The sequence below is a fragment of the Babylonia areolata genome, chromosome 3, assembly GCF_041734735.1.
Source record: "Babylonia areolata isolate BAREFJ2019XMU chromosome 3, ASM4173473v1, whole genome shotgun sequence".
Classification (NCBI taxonomy): Eukaryota; Metazoa; Mollusca; class Gastropoda; order Neogastropoda; family Buccinidae; genus Babylonia; species Babylonia areolata.
In genome coordinates, this window is record NC_134878.1 from 43,005,216 (window position 1) to 43,030,251 (window position 25,036).

The 25,036-nt window shown below is 44.4% G+C and overlaps 1 protein-coding gene across 1 annotated transcript in view; it reads right to left on the reverse strand.

Annotated features, from left to right (window-relative positions):
• Window positions 1–270: 270 nt before the first annotated feature.
• The window catches only part of LOC143280331 (putative ferric-chelate reductase 1), a 51,758-nt gene continuing 26,992 nt past the window's right edge, over window positions 271–25,036 (reverse strand). Inside the window, exons 5-18 of the mRNA XM_076584965.1 lie at window positions 24,145–24,221; window positions 22,312–22,406; window positions 20,944–21,202; window positions 18,286–18,477; window positions 16,449–16,553; window positions 15,662–15,806; window positions 12,720–12,836; window positions 9,983–10,098; window positions 8,450–8,536; window positions 7,984–8,055; window positions 6,975–7,074; window positions 3,480–3,620; window positions 1,517–1,587; window positions 271–988 (exon numbers count right to left, since the gene is read on the reverse strand). Coding sequence (XP_076441080.1) covers window positions 884–988; window positions 1,517–1,587; window positions 3,480–3,620; window positions 6,975–7,074; window positions 7,984–8,055; window positions 8,450–8,536; window positions 9,983–10,098; window positions 12,720–12,836; window positions 15,662–15,806; window positions 16,449–16,553; window positions 18,286–18,477; window positions 20,944–21,202; window positions 22,312–22,406; window positions 24,145–24,221 — 1,682 coding nt within the window. The 3' untranslated portion in view covers window positions 271–883. The remainder of the gene's footprint in view (window positions 989–1,516; window positions 1,588–3,479; window positions 3,621–6,974; window positions 7,075–7,983; window positions 8,056–8,449; window positions 8,537–9,982; window positions 10,099–12,719; window positions 12,837–15,661; window positions 15,807–16,448; window positions 16,554–18,285; window positions 18,478–20,943; window positions 21,203–22,311; window positions 22,407–24,144; window positions 24,222–25,036) is intronic.

Sequence of the window (25,036 nt, forward strand, 5' to 3'; positions counted from 1 at the left end):
GGTAAAATCTGCACTAACATCCCTGTGGAGCGGTGGCCCAGTGGTAAAATCTGCACTAACATCCCTGTGGAGCGGTGGCCCAGTGGTAAAATCTGCACTAACATCCCTGTGGAGCGGTGGCCCAGTGGTAAAATCTGCACCAACATCACTGTGGAGCGGTGGCCCAGTGGTAAAATCTGCACTAACATCCCTGTGGAGCGGTGGCCCAGTGGTAAAATCTGCACCAACATCACTATGGAGCGGTGGCCCAGTGGTAAAATCTCCACTAACATCACTGTGGAGCGGTGGCCCAGTGGTAAAATCTGCACTAACATCACTGTGGAGCGGTGGCCCAGTGGTAAAATCTGCACCAACATCACTGTGGAGCGGTGGCCCAGTGGTAAAATCTGCACCAACATCCCTGTGGCTCCGTGGCCCAGTGGTTAAAATGCACGACTAGGAAGCCAGTGCCCCTGGAGTCGAGTCCTATGTACGGACGGGGATTTATCACTCCTTTCCATTCGAGGCCTCCTGTACACCCTGCACTCATCACATGTAAAAGAAACCACGGCAACAAATGGGCTGCTCTGGCAATATTCTGTAGGAAAAAATACACTCTGATTGTAAAACACACAACTTGCAGACAGATAAAAAGAAAGGAATCCAAAATATGAGCGGCGCTCCACAGTTGCGACATGCTCTTCCCAGTGAGAACAGTCCGAATTTTACACAGCGGAATCTTTTGTGACAAAATAAATAACACAGTACAGTACAGTACAGTACAGTACAGTACAATCCAGCCAAGCACAGCACCGTAAATACAATACAATACAGTACAATACAATACAACACAGGGAGAACGCCATGGCGGACACATCTCTTTGCTGCAGTCAGTCACGTGATCCTAACTGTCGTCTTTGCCGATGTTGAGGACGACGATGAGGGCGACAGTGAAACCCATGATGACCACAACGTGCAGGAAGACCAGTACCTGCTTCTTCAGCGTTGCCTGCAGCACGGAACACAACCAAAACCATTACCATTCTCCACTACTGAAGTATAACATTCATTCAGCAATTTACAAAAACATCCTCAGGTTACAAAAAAAAACGTTAAAAAAGGATGAAAAATACTTTAAAACGACACACACACACAATATATATATATATTAAAGACCACACAGGTAAGCAACACTGCAGAATGGTCAGCTAAGGCTCATCAGTGTTAACAATACAGATTTTCTGTCACATGGCTCTTGTTTTCTCCCAGCATTGAGAACTCATGTCCAAGTACAAAAATAAGGGGATGAGAAACTTCTTTCTCAATTAGCCAGCTCTGTCACTAGGCTAATTAAAAAAAACTACGAAAATTCCATATAAATACTGTTCTTCAATACCCGTAGAAAAAAACTTGTAAATAAAACAATATGTCCCATTTTCTGAGGCATTCAAAACAAAAACGAAAAAACAACAAAGAAACCAACCAACAAACAAACAAAAAAGAACTACAAAAAAAACACCTTCAGACGGGCACTCACCTCTGTCCGTGACGGCGGTTTTGAAGGGTCTCCCCCACGAATGGATGTCATCTCGTACGACTCGACATTACCTGCGCACATCCAGTTTGATTGAGCATAAACTGTACAGGTGGAGAGAGAGAGAAAAAAACAACCCAAAATCAGGGCGGTGCCGTGTTCCTGACTCTCTGCTAAACACTGGACAGCAAACAAAGTAAACGATCTTCTGCAGTGTATTTCAATATTAAGAATAGAATAAAATAGAATATGTCTTTATTACCAAGTGTACCGGGGTCACAAGGAATATTGTGGGGGGGATAGTACATAACAAGATACGAACATAAATCTAAAATCATACACAAACACAGGTACAGTAGAAATTAGGATACATACAAGTGCATAAAAACTTGCGCATACTAACACATGCACACACTACATACACACACATGTACACACTGCACACACACACATGCATGCACACACACACACACACACACAACACACACACACACACACACACACACTTAACAGAAGCTGCATATCGTATATGGATAGGTCTGATGACTAGATCTTCAGGTAGATGGTTGTTGATAACCTTGTTAACTCCTTGAATGCTACCGACACGTATGCTCATCAGTTTAACTCCTTCAATGCCGCCGTCACATATGCTCGTCAGTGAAGGGCTGTCACCTGACCGAGATGAGACAGGGCTTACAGGTCAAGGTGTTCAGTCACTACACTGTATTTGAAAGTCTTTGTCCTGGGATTGCATAACTTTTGTTCAGCAAAATCTATTATACCGCTGAAAAGTACAAAGTAGTGACTGTATTTCGAACTCATACAAGGTCTTGGCAAGGCCCTGTGTGTCGGCTGGACTATAGGCACCAATGTAAAAGGTCAAACTCTTGCCACACTGCTCTCATTTCACTACAGTCAGTAGTCAAGGGGTTAAACATTGAAAACAAATTTAGCGGCAACCTTTGACTCTATAAGGACAGACTGTCTAGTCTACTTTTGATGTGAGTACAACTATGCATCAGGTCCACTCTTCTTTCTTTTCTTTTTTTTAACCATTTTTTTTAACCAACCCATGATTTGTGTACCAAAATCCAAAAGTCAATCTAAAGCACACTAAGATTTTCCTTTTTACCCCCCCACCCAACCCCCCCGCCTAGCCCCCCTCCCCCCAAAACCAACACAAACCATCAAAAAAAACCCCACAAAAAACAACTACACATAAAAATGAATTTTATGCTATGCACAAAACAAACCTGAGCAGCCCAGATCTTGACGTACTATCTGGATAATTTCTTGAAGAATACGTGGGAGCAGCATCAGTCTAAGCTTGATCATAAACACTAAACAAGAAACCCCATCGCTCCGTAACAGGTGCAAAAGTACCAGCAGTCGTGGCGAAGTGCTTTTCGTCATAAACTGACGACTGGGACGATATAGGTTCGAGCCCCATCAGCAGCGGGCTTCATCGACCCATGGCCAGCTCCTTCCCACAGCTGTGTGCTCTCGGCTCCAGCAGAAAAACTGGGATGCACAGTCGAAAGGTCATCCGCTTCACGGATGCGTATTTGGGAGTGTTGCTCATATTTCCTGACAAACACTGCAGCTGTGTGTATCTTTTTTCTGAATATATCATGAGTACAGCTTTTGAAGCGCTCTCAAACTTAAACTGACCCCACCTCCCTCATAGCAGTTATCTTCATCGCCCCCATCATCATTCATAATCATCGATATATAGAAAACAAAATGTCTAAATTTCTGGGGAACCAAAAGACACTGCAAAACGGCCGGTGCACAAGTGGTGTTCATTGAAGAAGCTAGAATCAACCTTCTTGTTTAAAGCTGATTGTTGTTTTATCAATAAACCTTGCTGCAAATAATCTGTTAGCATCATCATTACTTTTCGCTGAATAAGTTAAACTCATTATTGCACTGAAAAAAAAGGGGAGAGAGGAGCAATTTTGCTTACTGCGATCACGTCCCATGCACTGTGCGATTTCCAGCATGACCTGAATGAGGACCTGCCATCCCACGTAAGCTGCCAGAATGTAGATGATGTACGTGGGAGCGTCAGACTTGGTCAGCAGCACGCCGAAAAATATGGTGATCACTGTAAACAACATCAACACCGCACATCATAATACAACCTGAAGAGCCAGCAAACACTTTTTCTCTTTTCTCTTTTTTTATTGTGTCAAAGCAACACACTGAAAAGCCCTAGGCGCCTTAGTTCAACAAAAACTGTGAGAAAATTTGTACAGAAAGGTAGACGGTTCTGCGGCTCATTTTCTGCAGACTATACATGACTACACAGTCATAAATCTCCATTGTGAAAATAGTGGATATACCACTGAAGTATTAGAAAATATTACAGCACTGCTACACCTTATAATGACGTATCTGGTTCTACCTTTTTGAAACAATTATTAGCATTTTATTTGATTTTACTGCTTATAAAAACAGCTTTTGAAATGATGTATTATAATGTCTAGTTGTGCTTAATCGATCGATTGTAAAACATTTCATCTGTACAGAAAAGTACGTTATTTGTAAGGGCGAAAAGAAAAGATCAGCTTTGACTGAAAGTGTGCTGTGGTGTTCCAAGAGTTAAAAGTGTACTTTCGTCCCAACATATTTCCTTGTGTCAATTCGGGTTGCCCTCCCCAGGGACAATGTATCGACAGAGTGCAGTGCTGTCCTTTTTTTCTTTGTCTGTGTGCAAATGTATTCGTTGACTATCAAAGTGGACATTTCAGAAAGAAATCAAGGTAATTTCAACACTGTTCTCGCTACAGGATCCTTCTTACAGAATGCACTACGAGAGCTTTGGCCAAAGGAATGATTCAGCGCTTGTAGCTTTTAGAAGCGTTTGATTGGCTAAGAACGGACCGGGCAAGACATGTCGTCTTTTCACTGTTAGCCGCGCAAAATTTGGCCAAGCACAGCAAACCGACAGGCCTAGTTTGCGTCAGTTTGACATGGTACAGTATATGACACCAAAAAGGTTAAAGGCCCCATGACACTCCACTTCCATGGGGACAGTTAATTCATACATACGGTGTCTTGGGCTGGACGTAGAAAGGTGGGACCAAAATACTCTAACTCCAGCCGTATTGACCTTCCCCAACTGAAGTCGGGTACCCGTTCATGCCTGGGTGGAGTGAGGAAAACCAAAGTAAAGTGCCTTTGCCAAGGACACAACGCCACTGCCCAAACGAGGCCTGGAACCCTGTTCACTGGTGATCTGAAGCCCAACACCTGACCGATTCTGCAACAGCGCATCCATGGGCCAAGAAGAGAATCGTCAAACTAACGATGCGGAACTGGGGGATGGAAAGAAGCTGATGAACATGCTGCAAAACAACAGACGGCGTTTTCGGCGCATGGATTTGATATACATAACTAGAAAGACTCGTTTAAAGAGCTGAGTTTAACCACCTATCGGTTGATGCTTATAAGATCAGGGTTTTCAGAGCGTCAGTCTTGTCATTGACAGCAAAGGTCAACCATCATTTTTTTCCCCAAACATGGTTGAATTGCTGTTGGATATTGGTACTGGAATCACTTTTTGTCACAACATATTTTTCCTTGCGAAAATCGGGATGCTCTACTATGTGGGAAAACGTCGCTACGATAGAGCACCACTCCGTTTCTTTCTTTGTTGTCTGCAAGTGTATCAGTTTGTTCTAATAGCAAAGTGGTTCTTTTTCTAGAGAATTCTGCCAGGGGCAAGCGCTTTGCTACCGTGATTTCTTTTACATGCGTTTATCATGCATGTATGTTTTGTACGTACGAAATTGTATGCGCATATATAAAAAATATGTTTATTGTGCATGATTGTGAGTTGAAGACTGAGTGTTTTGTATGCGTGTCTGTGTGGATTGTAAAGCGCTTTGTGCAATGAGGAAAGCGCTGATAAATGTCCAGTTATTATTATTATTATCATCTCTTCCCAAAGACTAGCATTCAGACTACAACTCATGATCGAGTGAAGTGGGTGTGGTAAGGGTGTGAAGTTCAAATCCTGGTCTCTATATGGGACCCAAACCCTTGGTGTGTATGTGTTGTTTTTTCTCTCTCTTCATTTTATTACCATATTTACATGTCTGTCCGAGTGTTCATATATGCATGCCTGAAATCTGATTGAATGACACAGGAAACAAATGATGAGCGCCCAGTGGCAGCCGTCAGTTGAGCTCTAGCCAGGAGGAGGAGGAATTTTGTTTAATATCCCGTCACACACACAAAAAAAATCATCGGTGATTGAAGACATTTTGTTAGAGTATTAATGTATACATTTGAGTATTATCGTTTAGAAGAGGGGGGGGATGTGGATGAATGGTGAGTTGGGGGAAACCGGACAAATAAGGGAGGGGGTTGGGTGAAATTAGAAAAAAAAATCTAAATCTATCTAAAAATATTATTTAAAATATGCACACACCCCGAAAACGGAGTATGGCCTGCATATATGGCGGGGGTAAATAGACAAAATGGTTATACACGTAAAATGTTACATGTCTGTCTGAGTGTGTGTACGTGCCTGAAATCTGATTGAATGACACAGGAAACGAATGATGAGCGCCCAGTGGCAGTTGGCTCTATCCAAGCTGGCAGCCTGTTGTGCAAGAAATGGCCCCCGTGTTTGTATAGTGCTTATAGAGCTAGGTCTCCGACCGAGGACTGGCGCTATGTAAGTATCCATATCATCATCATCATCATCATCATCACCCCCGAAAACGGAGTATGGCTGCCTACATGGTGGGGTGTAAAAACGGTCATGCACGTAAAAGCCTGCTCGTGTATATACAAGTGAATGTGGGAGTTGCAGCCCTCGAAACGAAGGAGAAGGAGAAGAAGAAGAAGAAGGAGGAGGAGGAGGAGAATAATAATAATAATAATAATGGATACTTATATAGCACACTATCCAGAAATCTGCTCTATGTGCTTTACAAAAACGCTTTTGTTAACAAAATACATCATATCTATTTTACATACACCCACCAAAATGTGACTACACACACACACACACACACACACACACACACACGCACACACACACGCTGCATACATACATTTTAACATACATGTGTATCTAACAGCTACCCTAACACATACGCACACATAGGCAGGCACAAACTTACATAAACACACGCACACACAATACACATTCACATACATGCATGTAGTTATGTAATCATACATATGTATACACACATAGTCAAGCACAGCTAACGCAAAGGAAGTGGACCTGCCACAATTGAACTTATTGCTGAGGGAAAAGGTGAGTTTTGAGACGAGATTTAAAAGATGCGAGGGAATCAGAATGACGGAGGTTATCAGGGAGAAGAAGAAGGAGGAGGAAGAGGAGGAGGACAACAACAACAACAGCAATCATCATCATCATCCCGGACAACTCCCAGTCGGGTGTATTACCAGTGGACAGCAGAGATCAGCACAGTCTCACCTGCCAGGATGTGGGCCCCGGACCCCACCATCCAGTGGGCCCAGTTGAAGAGGGGACGTCTGTCCGTGCCGGGGTGGGGCCGGAACAGCGCCATGACGGGCTGCACAGAGCAGCAATAATATTAATATGTCTGTATTTGTATTTGTGTTTCTTTTTTTATCACAACAGATTTCTCTGTGTGAAATTCGGGCAGCTCTCTCCCCAGGGAGAGCGCGTCGCTACACTGACAGCGCCACCCTTTTTGTGTGTGTGTGTGTGTATTTTTTTCCTACATGCAGTTTTATTTGTTTTTCCTATCGAAGTGGATTTTTCTACAGAAGTTTGCCAGGAACAACCCTTTTGTTGCCGTGGGTTCTTTTACGTGCGCTAAGTGCATGCTGCACACAGGACCTCGGTTTATCGTCTCATCCGAATGACTAGCGTCCAGACCACCACTCAAGGTCTAGTGGAGGGGGGGGGGAGAAAATATCGGCAGCTGAGCCGTGATTGAACCAGCGCGCTCAGATTCTCTTGCTCCCTACGCGGACGCGTTACCTCTAGGCCAACACTCCACGTTTGTTGTAGGCAACCGGCCGCTGTTTACATCCATCATGGCCCCACCGTTGGCAACGACACAATTTACTGCATCAAATGACCACAAATAATCATGTTGTTTTTTGTTGTTGTTTTTTCATTTAGAAGTATCAACAACAACAACAACACACACACACACACACACACATATTAAAGGTCATTGTGAATTTGTGTCATTTTTGGTTGTTGTTTAAAAAGAAATTAATTTGTGTTCTCTCTCTCTCTCTCTCTCTCTCTTGTGTGTCTTTATGAAGTATCGTTTTTGTTCGTTCCGTTCCATATGAGGCGCTACTACTACTACTGCAACTGTTATCATTATTATCATCACCATCAGAATACTCATCAACATTATCATTATCATTATTGTTATTATTGTAGTAGTAGCAGCAGTAGTAGTAGTAGTAGTAGAAGTAGCAGTGATGGACAAGCCACTCACATTGATCACTGTCAGAGCGGTGACGATGATGCCAAGAATAGGATGGGCCTTCTTGTAGTTCTCTCCTTGAATCTGCACACACACACACACACACTCACACACACACGCACGCACGCACGCACGCACGCACGCACACACACACACACACACACACACACACACACACACAGACATTATGTTCACCCTTTTATTTATGAAAATCGTTTGAAAAAAAACACACAAAAAAACAAGCCTTATCTGATAAGAAAAAAAATTGCGATTATAAAGTCGTCTATACACGTTTCTCACAAAAAGAAAAAAAATATGTACTGAATGAAATGCCTATGTAAATGTCATTTTTTATTAAAACATAATGTATACATAAAAATCATATTAACAAAAAAAAATTGGTCAGCATTGCTTATAACTTTTCTTATACAACTCTGTGTGTGCATGCGCACACACACACACACACACACGCACTTACATCGCTGTATCCTCCCACTTCCACAAAGATGATGATGAAGGCGGCAGCAGTGGCCAGGAAGGCAGTGACCATGCAGGCTCTGTGGATCTGAAAGTGAACATGAAAAAAAAAACCATCAACAAAGAATAACACTTCCGCTGGCTTCGCTTCCCGCTCAACAGAGAATACAAGACAAGATCACGCCTTCTCTGCTTTCTGGATGTCATTTCTGGAGCTACTACGCCTCAAGTTTATTTCCGACCACCCCCCTCCCTCTCCCGCCCCCCCCCTCCCAAAAAAAAAAAGAAACAAAAAAAATCCCCCGGAGTATGGCTGCCTACATGGCGGGGTAAAAAAAACGGCCATGCACGTAAAATCGCACTCGTGTACATGATACCAGTGACGTGGGAGTTGCAGCCCACGAATGAAGAAGGAGAAGGAGGAGGAGGAGAAGAAGGAGGAGAAGAAGGAGAAGAAGGAGGAGGAGGAGGAGAAGAAGAAGAAGAAGCAGGAGGAGGAGGAGGAGATGGAGATTTCCGACCTTTTAAGCAAGTATGTCAAAGTGTGCGGACTGATCTATATAGGCTTAAGAAAAAAGATTTTAAAAAAACAAAAGAAAAAAAAAAAAAAAAACAAAGCTGACAGAACAAAAAACTAAAGTTTATAAAAAAAAATATAAAAACAAAACAAAAAAAAACCCTTTTTAGTGGTAGATGAATCTTCTTGGAGTGAGACACGACGTTCGAACCATGTGGGCCCGTTGTCAAGTGATGAAAAGAGGACAGTGTGGATAGGAAAGCCTATTTGAGAACTGGGTGATGACATCTCACTACTTTTTGTACTGATGGTCCAAGCAACACTTCTTCACAGATGACTGCCCATACCATAATGGGTAACCTCAACAAAGCGATCTGGGCTGTAATAATAATAATAATAATAATAATGAATAATAATAATGCGCTGAATCTTGTGCATAGACAAATCAAAGCGATTTCGCATCAGTCATTCACACGCCATACATAACTCTAAAACTGTAGAAACTGAAGACAAGGAAGAGGCAGGGAAGGGAATCTATTTTGGGAAGAGGTGGGTTTTAAGGCCAGACTTGAAAGAGCTGAGTGTGGAGACTTGACGAAGCGAAAGAGGAAGTTCATTCCAACTGCAAGGTCCAGAGACAGAGAAAGAACGGCGGCCAACAGTCGAGAGTTTGAATCTTGACACCATATCCTATATTTGTATAAGATACTAATATAATGTCAAATGAAATAAAATACAAAATAAATGCACAAAACATGTGACTAAATAAATACAGTAAAAAAAAAAAAAAGAAAAAAAAGACGAAGTATGAAAAGATATGAAAAAAGAGGAAAATGGCTGAAATAAAAAATATGAATGACAATGTGCCACGCTCAGTGAACTTGTGCGTACCTATACATACTGACCTGCATACTCAAATAAGCGTGTAAATGCGTTCCATATGAGACGCACACACACACACACACACACACACACACACACACACACACCTTTCTCCTTCACATTGGAAAAACTTACCTGGAACCAGATTTTCTGCCCGCAGCAGGCGCTGTCCTTCCACACGTCCTTGAAGTACCTGGCCATGATAATGCCGATGCTGGCAGCAAAGATCCAGGCCACTATCATCAGGCTTCCTGTTGGGGAGTGGGGGGTGGGGGGGGGGTCAACAGTTAAAAGGTTAAACATCCCATAGCCACTTACGGGCATAGGGGTGCAGTGAAATCTTACCCTCTGTGTCTTAGAAGTAAATGTGACATGTCTGTATGCGTTATGGATCAGAATCAGAATCAGAATCATCAGTCATGTTTATTTGTCAAGAAAACCGTGAATAAAAGGGTTTATAGACACAACAATTAAGGGTAAAAAAAAAGGTATAAAAAAAAAAAAATAACTATGTGTACGTGGCTGAAACCTGACTGACTGACACAGGAAATGAATGATTAGCTTGCCCAATGCTAAGCTGTCAGTCGGCTCTAACCCAGGTAGGCAGCTAGTTGTGGAAAATGACTCCCGTCTTTGTAAAGCACTTCGAGTCTGGTCTCCGACCGAGGATAGGCGCTGTATAAGTATCCATATAATATAATATAATATAATATAATATAATATAATATAATATAATATAATATAATATAATATAATATCATATCATATCATATCATATCATATCATATCACGGGCGCAATAGCTGAGTGGTTAAAGCGTTGGACGTTCAATATGAGAGTCCCGGGTTCGAATCTCGGTAACGGCGCCTGGTGGGTACAGAGTGGAGATTTTTCCGATCTCCTAGGTCAACATATGTGCAGACCTGCTAGTGCCTGAACCCCCTTCGTGTGTATACGGCAAGCAGAAGATCAAATACGCACGTTAAAGATCCTGTAATCCATGTCACCGTTCGGTGGGTTATGGAAACAAGAACATTCCCTGCATGCACACCCCCGAAAACGGAGTATGGCTGCCTACATGGCGGGGTAAAAAAACGGCCATGCACGTAAAAGCCCACTCGTGTACATACGAGTGAACGCGGGAGTTGCAGCCCATGAACGAAGAAGAAGAAGAAATATATCATATCATATATTACAGACTCGGTGAAAGAAAAGATCTGAGCACATCTCTCCTCTTTTGCAACATCTCCACTGGCTCCCTGTCTCTCACAGAATAAAGTACAAGATCAGCACTCTATGTTATAAATGTATTCACAAATCAGCCCTTTCCTATCTCTTTGGCTGCCTTCACCTCTACACTCCATCTCGCTCACTACAATCAGCTTCGGATCCACACTGTTTACGCATACCCAGATTCAAACACTCGACTGTTGGACGCCGTTCTTTCTCTGTCTCTGGACCTTGCATTTGGAATGAACTTCCTCTTTCGCTTCGTCATGTCTCCACACTCAGCTCTTTCAAGTCTGGCCTTAAAACCCACCTCTTCCCAAAATAGCCTCCCTTCCCTGCCTCTTCCTTGTCTTCAGTTTTAAGAGTTATGCGCGTGTGTGAATGACTGTTGCGAAAGCGCTTAGATTTGTCTCTGCACAAGATTCAGCGCTATATAAATACTATCATTATTAAGGACAGGACTGCGCCCCGCCTTCCTAGCAATGCCGAGCACTGTGAGTATGAGTTCACTGCCTCTGTGACATGTAAAAGGCTGTGAGACTTCTAACCATCTTTTAATGTTGTGTGTATTTATTCTCATTACATGAACTGGGCAAAAATCAAAGCATTTCATTTCACTTGAATGTCTTTGAACATGCTTGGTCGTTTATTAAGCATCTGTTTCACTTTTAAATACTTATTTTTTCTTTAACGTATTCCTGATTAATCACAATTACTTGTATTTTTTTTCTTTTTATCACAACAGATTTCTCTGTGTGAAATTCGGGCTGTTCTCCCCAGGGAGAGCGCATCGCTACACTACAGCACCACCCATTTTTTTGTATTTTTTCCTGCGTGCAGTTTTATTCGTTTTTTTCCTATCGAAGTGGATTCTTCTACAGAATTTTGCCAGTAACAACACTTTTGTTGCCGTGGGTTCTTTTACCTGCGCTAAGTGCATGCTGCACACGGGACCTCGGTTTATCGTCTCATCCGACCTTTACGTGGCTAATGAGACTTGTAAACAGACAAATATCTGTCGTTTTATTATTCTTTGAGAGAGAGAGAGAGAGAGAGAGAGAGAGAGAGAGAGAGAGAGAGAGAGAGAGAGAGAGAGAGATACAGTGAGTGAGTGAGAGAGGGTGTGTGATTACATTTAAAAAAAACTAAGAGTGAGTGAGTAAGCGTGTGTGCGAGGGTGTGTGATTATTTTTCAACCAATCTGTGGAGTGATGGCCTAGAGGTAACACGTCCGCATAGGAAACGAGAGAATCTGAGCGTGCAGGTTCGAATTACGGCTCAGCTGCCGATATTTTCTCCCCTTCCACTAGACCCTGAGTGGTGGTCTGGACGCTAGTCATTCGGATGAGACGATAAACCGAGGTCCCGTGTGCAGCATGCACTTAGCGCACGCAAAAGAACCCACGGCAACAAAAGGGTTGTTCCTGGTAAAATTCTGTCGAAAAATCCACTTCGATAGGAAAAACAAATAAAACTGCACACAGGAAAAAAAAAATTAAACAAAGGGGTGGCGCTGTAGTGTAGTGACGCGCTCTCCCTGGTGAGAGCAGCCCGAATTTCACACAGAGAAATCTGTTGTGACAAAAAGAAATACATACACAAATACAAATACAAATCAACTGATGTGCACCACACACACGTACCATGGGCCTTGATGAAGACAGAGGCCGGGGAGACGCCAATGTCCACAGTGAAGTCCAGGAGACTGGCGCTCTGCGTGGAAACCAACGGTGCTTTCTTGTCATGGTATCCTGCCCCATCTGTAACACCACACTTCACTGCTGCCATAAATACACTCTTCAACACTGGTAGTAGTAGTAGTAGTAGTAGTAGTAGTTGTTGTTGTTGTTGTTGTTTGTTTTTTTGTAGCAGTATTTGTTGTTTTTGTAGTAGAAGTAGTAGTAGCAGCAGCAGTAGTAGTAGAAGTAGCAGCAGTAGTAGAAGTAACAGCAGCAGTAGAGTACTCGTAGCAGCAGTAATAGTAGTAGCAACAGTAATAGTAGCAGCAGTAGTAGGAGTAGCAGCAGTAATAGTAGTAGCAGTAGTAGTAGCAGCAGCAGTAGTAGTAGTAGCAGCAGCAGTAGTCGTCGTAGCAGCAGTAGTAGAAGTAGCAGCAGTAACCGTAGCAGCAGCAGCAATAGTAGTAGTAGCTGCAGCAGCAGCAGCAGCAGTAGTAGTAGCAGTAATGGTAGTAGCAACAGCAGCAGCAGTAGCAGCAGTATTAGTCTTAGCAGCAGCAGTATTAGTAGTAGTTGTAGTAGTAGTAGCAGCAGCAGCAGTAGTAGCAGCAATAGCAGTAGTCGTAGCAGTAGTAGTAGAAGAAGCAGCAGTAGTAGCAGCAGCAGCAGCAGTCGTAGTAGTAGTAATAGTAGTAGCAGTAGTAGTAGCAGCAGCAACAGCAGTAGTAGTAGTATCAGCAGCAGCAGCAGTAGTAGTAGTATCAGCAGCAGCAGCAGTAGTAGTAGTAGCAGCAGCAGCAACAGCAGTAGTAGTAGTCGTCGTAGTAGTACCAGCAGCAGCAGCAGCAGTAGTAGAAGCAGTTGTCGTAGTCGCAGTAGCAGTAGTCGTACCAGCAGCAGCAACAGCAGTAGCAGTAGTAGCACCAGCAGCAGTAGTAGTCGTAGTAGTAGCAGCAGTAATAGTAGTAGCAGCAGCAGTAGTAGCAGCAGCAGCAGCAATAGCAGCAGTAGCAGAAGTAGTAGTAGTAGGAGGAGGAGAAGTACCAGCAGCAGCAACGGCGGCAGCAGCTCTGTGATGTTGGTGATGTCGGTTGTGGTTGCTGTTGTGTTTGGTGTGGTGGTTGTGGTGGTAGTGGTGTTGTGGTGTGGGATGGTATACTGCGATGTATTGTATCGTATCGTATCGTATCGTATTGTATTGTATTGTATTGTATTGTATTGTATTGTATCGTATCGTATTGTATTGTATTGTATTGTATTGTAAGTCGTCACAACTGATCAATTCAGACTTCTCTTCTAGAGAAGAACGTGTCGGCATGCACAGTGCTGAGCTACCGTTTTGTTACTGCTTTTTTTTTTCTTGTTTGCAAGGACATTTGTTTCACTATCAAAGCGAAATTTTCCGCACAATTTATCCAGGAACAACCCCTTTGTTGCCGTGGGTTCTTCACGAGCGCCAAGCGGATGCTGCACACTGGACGCCCTGTTATTTCTATCGTCGCATCTGAAAGACTAGCGCCGAAACTACCGCTCAGTCTAATGGAGATATATGTAAAAAAAAATATATAAAAAAATCTTGGTCCGGTGCGGGATTCGAACCAGCGGACACTCGCTTGGACTAGGCCACCGCTCCACAAACCTCACAGCACCGCAACCAGATGCAAGGACATTCGTCATATGACGATAAAATGTTCATAGTCATATATCACAGCGTGTTAATACATGACTTCAGCAGCTGATATTAGCGATTGTTGTTAACCAAAAAAAAAAAAAAAACAACAAAAAAAAACCTCGAAATCGCTGTATCCTATGCTCAAATCTACTCCCCCACCGCTTACCCTCCCCCTCCCCTCCCCCTCACACCCTCCTCGCTTCTTTCTTGTTATCAGAAGATGAAAAATGGGACAGTCAGATAACAAACTTGTTACCTGTAACCATTTAATGGTCGTAATGAAACAGCGCTGGGGCAATTAATTGCGTGCAATGTTTGAAGAAAAATTATACATGTATATGTATGATAGTCGGTCGTTCAAATGACCGTCAAAACAGCAGAGGACGCAACTGCTGTCCCGACTATTTGGGCTAGAATTTGATTATAGCGGAGAGTGTCTTGCCCAGTTTGCATCCCCACTCTCTCGGCCAAGAGGGTTTCAGGACAGTCGGCGTTGGGATGGTTCCCAAAGGCTAACTAGCCCCCCAAGGCTGCAGCACTAAGAGCCAGTGCCTTGTTGCCTCCTAGTTTGAGAGTCGTAGTCCTTCACAAAAGACTTTGCTGTAAATGTATGTTATTTTTGTAAATTTTTATTTATTGCAAATTATTTTAAGTATATCAACCTCCACGACTGGTCAAAAACGGAACCAATGTCTGCAATGACTGTCATTTATATGCAGTTGGAAAACGTGCATTTCAACATAATTGCTTTTGTGTAGCCTTCACCAGCCGTCAATGAAAGCAGCGAATTCAATCACATTCCTCAGCACGATGTAAGCTGTTAGCTTGTTGTTGCTCCCTCTGTCTATGTGCACATGTATAGCATGTTTACTGAACAAAGTTTTGTTTAAACCATATGTATGTGTATACTGACACACGACACACACACACACACACACACAAAGACAAACACACACACACACACACAGACACACACACACACACACACACACACACACACACACACCACATTCACACACTCACACACACACACACACACGACACACACACACACACACGCACACACACACACACACACACACACACACACACACACACGTACACATACACACAAACACACACACACACGCGCACACACACACACACAAACACACACACACACGCGCGCACACACACACACACACACATACGTACACATACACACACACACACACACACACACACACACACACACCCTTGGAGCCAGGCCCAGTGGCGAACTGCAGTGTGTAAGGTCTATCCAGACCGAAGCGCTGCCCGCTGATGTCTCTGGCTTTGGTGCGGGTGAAGGTGCAGGACAGCACTCCGTTCTCATAGTTCACCTGAATGTTGCCCACGCCCTGTAGAACCAAACATGTCATAGTCATCAGAACCACACATGTCATAGTCACCATCCTCACAGATCACCTCAATGTCATCCAGTCCCTGTAGAACCACACATGTCATAGTCACCATCCTCACAGATCACCTCAATGTCATCCAGTCCCTGTAGAACCACACATGTCATAGTCACCATCCTCACCTCAATGTCATCCAGTCCCTGTAGAACCACACATGTCATAGTCACCATCCTCACCTCAATGTCATCCAGTCCCTGTAGAACCATACATGTCATAGTCACCATCCTCACAGATCACCTCAATGTCACCCAGTCCCTGTAGAACCATACATGTCATAGTCACCATCCTCACAGATCACCTCAATGTCATCCAGTCCCTGTAGAACCATACATGTCATAGTCACCATCCTCACAGATCACCTCAATGTCATCCAGTCCCTGTAGAACCTACATGTCATAGTCACCATCCTCACAGATCACCTCAATGTCACCCAGTCCCTGTAGAACTACATGTCATAGTCACCATCCTCACCTGCATATTGTGCCTTTTTGTTATTTCTGTCTGTATGGTAATTTTCATTTCCTGTGTAGCACACACACACACACACACACACACACACACACACACACACACACAACTCACATCTTTGGGATTATCGTTCAGCTGGTTGAACTTGCCGTTGTCAATGTTGTGGGACAGGAAGACGCCATCGGGAGAGTTGATGCAGTACACCACACTATCACTGCCCTGAAAAACAACAAACCCAGGCAAAATGAAAGAATGAAAACAGCAACAAAAGATTCAAAGGTTCAAAGAAAGTTTAATCTTTTTGCCCCTATTGGGGTGTGGCGGACACAGTAACAGTACATACTCATTGAATCACAACTTCAGTCCAACGATGTCTCCGAAACACGCAAAAACGCACAACCACGCACACACACACACACACACACACACATACACACACACACACAGAGAAAGACACACACACATACGCGCGCGCGCAAATGACAATGATCTGCAGCAAAACAAATCAAACTTTTAAACATACTGACAAGAATGGTTTAGATGTAACAAAGGTTACACACCCTTCCCAGGTTTTATTAATTTACTTAAATTAAGTTGTGTTTTCTTCCCAGCACTGAATAAATTGCATAAACCGAACATTGGCATATGTATATATATATATATATATATATATATGGTATCAATTTATTTCGAATTACAGTAATACTTTTGTTTCCTAACATTACACTTACCCACACTCGTCTCTTTCACCGATATATTCAACACACTTTACATCAACACCACAATGTCAATAATATGCGTGTGGCGTTGATCTTCAGATTTAGGTACTTCACAACTGGAACACCTCCTATCAAAATTTACCGAGAAAAAAAATGTTAACAACAGAAATTGATCTGTTCTAAAATTATTGTTCACTAACTTTTTAATATATATTCTGGATTTTTCAGACACGATTTTTGCCGCCTGTTCTGTATGTCATTTCTTGGTTATGCCGCTTTCAATACAGGATTTGTTTCCCCCACTCCTTTGTTATGCTATTTCTATGGAGAAGCACCATTGTACACACACACACACACACACACACACACACACATTAAAACAAAACAAATACACACACACACACACATTAAAACAACAAAAAAACCATGCACACACACACACACACACGCACACACACAGCCATCCACCCACCCACCCACCCATTCACTCACTCACTGACTCACTGACTCATCCACCCACTCACTCATCCACCCACCCACCCACTCACTGACTCACTGACTCACCCACCCACTCACTCACTGACTCACTCACCACTCACTGACTCACTCACTCACTCACCCACCCACTCACTCACCCACCCACTCACTCACTGACTCACTCACCCACCCACTCACTGACTCACTCACTCACTCACCCACCCACTCACTCACCCACCCACTCACTGACTCACTCACCCACCCACTCACTCACTGACTCACTCACTCACCACTCACTGACTCACTGACTCACTCACCCACCCACTCACTCACCCACCCACTCACTCACTGACTCACTCACCCACCCACTCACTCACTGACTCACTCACTCACCACTCACTGACTCACTCACTCACTCACCCACCCACTCACTCACCCACCCACCCACTCACTCACTGACTCACTCACCCACCCACTCACTCACTGACTCACTCACTCACCCACCCACTTACTCACCCACCTACCTACCCACCCACCCACCCACTCACTCACTCACCCACCCACCCACTCACTGACTCACCCACCCACTCACTCACTCTCCCACCCACCCACCTACTGACTGACTGACTGACTCACTCACTCACCCACTGATTCAACTCACCCACACACACACCCACTCACCCACACCCACACACACACCCACCCACACACACACCCACCCACCCACTCACTCACTCATTCACTCACCCACCCACCATCTTGTCGTCCTCAGAAAGGCCCAGAGCGATGTATTGACCAGAGGCCTGCTCCAGCGTGCCGCTCATGGTCACCATGACGTTGTCAGGCGAGGTGCCCGGCGCCCAGGTGATGAGGAAGGTGCAGGAGTCCCCCTGGCAGTCCGAGAAGCAGCCCTTGCTGCTGCCACACTCTGCGGCCTTCCACACCACCTGTGGGAAGAACACAACGACCCCCCGAACACAGAGATGTAGTGTATTGTGTTGTGTTGTGCTGTAATTCATTGTAGTGTAGTGTAGTGTAGTGTAGTGTAGGGAAGTGTTGTGCAGTGTAGTGTAGTGTAGTGCAGTGTATTTAGTGTAGTACAGTGTAGTGGACTGCAGTGTATTGTGTTGTATTGCATTGTAGTGTAGTGTAGTGCATTGTATTGTATAGCAGTGCACTGAATTGTATTGCATTACACTGTATTGCATTACATTGTATTGCATTGCAGTGTAGTGTAGTGTAGTGTATTGCATTGCAGTGTAGTGTAATGTAGTGTAGTGTAGTGTAGTGTAGTGTAGTGTAGTGTAGGTCATTAGATCTGCTACTGTAACCTGATTTGTTTTCAGTTTTTTAATCAATTATTAGGGTGGGTTGCGGCGGACTAAACGCATCCCCCTGCCCTTGGGATGGTAGGGGTGGCCAACTGTTTGTGGATCATAAAGGGGCGTCGTAGGAAAGCAACCGACGGCATCTAGGTAGTGTGTGAGTGATGAGGAGTTGTGCCCGGGTGTGTTACCCATTTCATGCGGAGTCTTTTTGGATCGGCACGAATTCTTTCGGAGTAATATGGTTAAGGAGGAGGAAGGCGGTTACAGCCCACCACGTGGAAAGGCAAAAAAGAAACAAGATGAGACACCGAAGGGAAACCACCACGATTGTTTTTAGTATATGATTTTATGTTTTGCACTTTGAAGCATTCCCTTACAATTGTTTTGCCAGAGTGTTGTTAGGGTGAAAGTGTGGTGTGTATTTTAGTGTTTTTAAAAGGCTTCCCGTGGAGGAAGGGGAAGTCATGAGTGGTTGATGGTTTTTATTCCTTGGGGTGTGGGATTATGAGGGAAGGTAGTCAGTTTTGGCAAAATGCATTGCTGAAAATGTGTGGGGGGGTGTGGGTCCACGTTTTGTTGTTTCTGAGTTTTGTAGTGCATTGATTGAAAAAGAGGAAAAATTAAAATTGTTTGATTTAGAGGTAGGAGGTAGGGGAAGTTATGAGGATTTTTGTTTGCTTGTTGGTTGTGTGGTGGTTGGGGGATTGCACTATTGCATTGCATTGCGGAGTTGTATGGGGATGAGTTATTATTAGAAACGGGCCCCAGCCACGTGAGCACAACAAACAGCACGCAGAGATGCACGGCATACGCCAGCCACAGATTGACACGACATGAAGAAACGCAGATGAGAAAACAAATGCTCAGCAAATGTGAACAAAGACAGGAACCAAGTAGGCACAGACTGAGCCCCAAATGCCCCAAGGGGACATGCCCGCAGCCAAGAGTGAACACCCAACACAACAGCCAGAGATGACAAAAGACAGACAAGGGAAAGAGTGCCAAAAAAGCAACGGGACACCACGATGGCCCAGCGGGGGGCAGGGGCCCGCCACAATGTGCCAAAAGGCCCGCGACCCCAAAAGGGGGAAAACCAGAAACGACCAGGAAGCCCCAGATTTGAAACAGGGAAAGGACGGAGGACTAGTGACACAAATGCGCGCGGCAGCCCAGATGGGGCAAAGACTCAGCACCCAGAGAGAAAAAGCAGAAGCAGCAACACCCCACAATGATGCCCTCCCAAGACGTCTCGCGAGTTGACACAGCAGGGCCCACAGAAGATATGACAAAACAACCCCAGCGGGAGCCCAGATGCCCCGACAGCGAACCACAGTTTAGGGACACAGACTAACAGAAAGGTGTGACACAGACATAAGGGAAAGCAATGATGAACAAACATGCAGCACAGTTTATGACACAGACAAGAAGACCCCCGACAAAACAGCGCAAATGAGACCAGACTACAGCGGACGCCACAGTTTTATGACCAGACATAAAACAGACAGCACAAATGATGACACAGACATAACAGACGCGACGGGCCCAAAAAGTGTACACAGACTGAAGACAGTGACACCACAATGATGCCCAGACGACAGGGACAGCCACAGATGATGACACAGACATAACAGACAGCGACAGATGATGACACAGACATAACAGACAGCGACAGCCACAGATGATGACACAGACAGACAGCGACAGCCACAGATGATGACACAGACATAACAGACAGCGACAGCCACAGATGATGACACAGACAGACAGCGACAGCCACAGATGATGACACAGACATAACAGACAGCGACGGCCACAGATGATGACACAGACATGACAGACAGCGACAGCCACAGATGATGACACAGACATGACAGACAGCGACAGATGATGACACAGACATGACAGACAGCGACAGATGATGACACAGACATAACAGACAGCGACAGATGATGACACAGACATGACAGACAGCGACAGCCACAGATGATGACACAGACAGACAGCAACAGCCACAGCAGGAAAGACAGGAGTGCAGTGGCGGTGCTGGAAGAAACATGTGTAGAGATAAATACACTAGCAACGAACCGCTGCTGACGAGGGTAGTGCAGTTGACGTGTGTGCAGCAGATGACGTGGGTGCTGCAGCAGATGACGTGGGTGCTGCAGCAGATGACGTGGGTGCAGCAGATGACGGCGCGGGTGCCGCGGACGTGTCGTTTGGCTGCTGCGGGACCGCCGGGGACGAGGGGGCTGGCGGGGGCTGTGTGGTGGCAGCTGCATCTATCAGCAGGCTGTCGGCTTTGACGTCCACCCAGAAAACAACTTTGTCCCGCACAAAGGTGGCTCTGAAAAACAGCAGCACAACAGCAGACCGCTGTTATCGTCATCACCATCATGGTCATCTATCGGGAAAGGTAGAGGGCGAAACGCTGTGCCATCATCTGTAGAAACCTCCTGCTCCTCCTCCTCCTCCTGCTCCTGCTTCTGCTCCTCCTCCTTCTTCTTCTTCGTTCGTGGGCTGCAACTCCCACATTCACTCGAATGTACACGAGTGGGCATGACCGTTTTTACCCCCGCCATGTAGGCAGCCATACTCCGTTTTCGGAGGTGTGCATGCTGGGTATGTTCTTGTTTCCATAACCCACCGAACGCTGACATGGATTACAGGATCTTTAACGTGCGAATTTGATCTTCTGCTTGCCGTATACACACGTACGAAGAGGGTTCAGGCACTAAGCAGGTCTGCACATATGCTGACCTGGACGATCGGAAAGGTCTCCACCCTTGACCCACCAGGCGCCGTCACCGAGATTCGAACCTGGGACCCTCAGACTGAAAGTCCAACGCTTTAACCACTCGGTTACTGTCCCTGTCATCCGTGGAAATCACGCTTGTGGCTCTGGAGTCCAAAGTCCGAAGCACATAGTTACGGTTGCAGGTGTGGGGGCAAGGAACGCCAGCAGGCAGGGCAGGGGTAGACACAGCTACCATCTCCGGCATCAGCTGCAAGGCGTTGGGCGGCAGCTTCCCCTCGACTGTCCTCACTGCACATTTTGTCAGGGTCATGATAATGCACAGACGTGACAAAGCTAACGCGATAGGAAGACAGGCGCAATAGCCGAGTGGTTAAAGCGTTGGACTTTCAATCTGAGGGTCCCGGGTTCGAATCTCGGTAACGGCGCCTGGTGGATAAAGGGTAGAGATTTTTTCCGATCATCCAGGTCAACATATGTGCAAACGTGCAAAACACAGCACAATACAATACAATGCAATACAACACAACACAACACTAACGCTCCCCCCCCCCCCCCAAAAAAAAAACCCACGCATAACGCCCCCCCCCCTGTTAATCCCCAACACGTGGTGTGTGTGTGTGTGTGTGTGTGTGTGTGTGTGTGTGTGTGTGTGTGTGCGTGTGTGCGCGCGTGTGTGTGTGTGTGTGTGTTTTACCCACCTGAAGCGAACATTCCCCCCACTGGTGGGAGGCGGCTTCCACTGAAAAGTCAAGGACGTCTGACTGTTCCGGCTGGAATGAGTCACGCCACTGTTCTGAAACAACCACAAAGGATGTGTTTATGTAATAATATCATGCGATATAATACAGGCTTCATAGAAAGTTAAAGACCACTTAGGAACTTGCACGAGTTTTCTTCTTGAAGGGGAAATGACGCTGATCATTCCGAAAAGTTCAGGACCTGCAAAAGTCACCAGTGCGAGGAAGATGGGGTGGACGACATCAAGGAATGGACAGACCTAGCCACCTATTTATATGGTGTGTGTGAAACATGTTCATGTATAATGTTTCAGTGCCCCCGGTTTGGTTATATATATATATATATATATATATATAAACGACAAACCGAAACTGTGGCAGGAACACTATTGTTACAAATGCCATAAAATTTGGTGGATTGAATGCATGTTGTTAGAAACGTCACACCCCCAAAAGTTTCTCTCTCTCTCTCTCTCTGTTTGTCTCTTTCTCCCCTAACTGTTAGACGGAGAAAACGATAACCTTAGTCGACCAGCTGGCAAACTCATTTTCCATGCTGTACGAAGGAGACAACAAATCAATGCAAATTAACGGATTATATCAATACCAACCCGAGAAATGTGTGCATCGTATTTTCATTGAACCTCGAATGCCACTGTTATCAGTAGTTTTGAATGCATGACATGCAGTGAATTAACATTATACTCAGTCTGGAAAATGATTCCATACTTAATCAACATGGAAAATTATGAAAAGAACTTTAGTTCGTAATACTATGTTCAAGAGTAAAGTTACTACATAGTTGAAACTGAACAGTTGGATTACCCACTCCCTCTTCCCCCATCCCTTGCCCCCTTCCCTGATGTATATGTATGCCTATGGCCAAAGCACATCCAACCATCTGAATCTGAATCTCTATCTCCCCTCATGAGAACTTTGCAGTTAATGTCAATAAAATGTCAAAGTCTCTCTTTCTCCCCTCTCTCGTTCTTTATAAACTGACTCGTCTGAGCACATCACTCCTCTTTTGCAACATCACCATTGCCTCCCTGTCTCACACAGAATAAAGTATAATAATCAGCACTCTATGTTATAAATGTATTCACAAATCTGCCCCTTCCTATCTTTGTGGCTGCCTTCAACTCTACACTCCATCTCGGCCTCTACGATCGGCTTCGGATCCACTATGTTTACGCATACGCAGATTCAAACACTCGACTGTTGGACGCCGTTCTTTCTCTGTCTCTGGACCTTGCATTTGGAATGAACTCTTTCGCTTCGTCATGTCTCCGCACTCAGCTCTTTCAAATCTGGCCTTAATTTAAACCCACTTCTTCACAAGATAGCCTCCCTTCCCTGCCTCTTCTTTGTCTTCAGTTTCTTCAGTTTTAGAGTTATGCATTGCATATGTGTGAATGGCTGGTGTGAAAGCGCTTAGATTTGTCTCTGCACAAGATTCAGCGCTATATAAATACTATCATTATTATCATTACTATTGTTATTGAAGACAGGGAGAAGAGAAGAATACAGTAAAGAACGAACAAAAAAATTAAATTAAAAAAAAGAAGGAGAAAGAACAAAAAAAGAAAGAAAGAAAGAAAGAAGAAGAAGAAGAAACACAAAACAAGAAGAAAGAGCACAAAAAAAAAAAAGAAGAAGAAGAAGAAAGAGCAAAAAAAAAAAAAAAAAAAGAAGAAGAAAGAGCAAAAAAAAAAAAAGAAGAAGAAGAAAGAGCAAAAAACAAAAACAAAAAAAAGAACAAAGAACAAAGCCCAGTACTAATACTATACTGACTAAACACAACAGCTTGGTGCCTGACGGCAAGTTCTCAAACGTTCCAGGTTTCAGGGTCGAGTCCACGCCCCGGGCCCCTTAAAAAAATTTTTTACAAAAATCCCCCTTTAAGGTGGCACCTGGTTTTCGACAGAGTCATGTAAACGATTGATTTTTTTGCACATGAGTCTTGTGTGATGTATGTTTTATTTTACTCTAAGTTCCTTTTTAATTTCGTGGTTTTTTCTCCCCTAAATGGAGCAGGGGTGCCATTAAACCTTTAGCTTTGTTCAAAATGTGGGGTTTTTTGTCAACATTACCTCTTAGTATAAAAAGTGTTCCGCTTTTAATATTTTGGGGGTGTGGTAATTGGGATGAAACGTGTAAAGTTGGTTCTGTGGATTTTTTTTTGGGGAAAAAGGTTAAAAAGGGTTTGGGGTGTTGTTGTTTTTGTATTTTTTTTTATTTTGTGTTTGGGGTTGCCTTAAAAAGTTTTAAAATTTTGTTTTTTGTGTGGTGTGTTTTTGTGTTTGTTTTGTGGTTTTTTTTCCCCCAAAAACTTTCCCTTTTAATATTTCTTATTTTTGGGGATTAAACGAGGGGGGCCGAGATGCTTGAGCGGGACGAGAGAACGTGGAAGAAGAAGATTTCAATTGACAAAACCGTGTCTTTGATAATATATGAAATGAAAAACACCCAAACAAACCCAAGGGGGGGAAAAGGGGGGGTTTTTTTGGGGGGAGGGGTTTGGGTGGGGGGGGGGGGCCGGGGGGGGCGGGGGCGGGGAGGGCTAAAATGGGAACCCCAAAATATTTTCCCTCATTTTTTCAAAAAAGTTAACTCCATAGAGGGAGGAGGGGGAAAAGGGAAGAGCAGACGAAGAACAGAGAAACAGACCCCCAAAATGAGGACC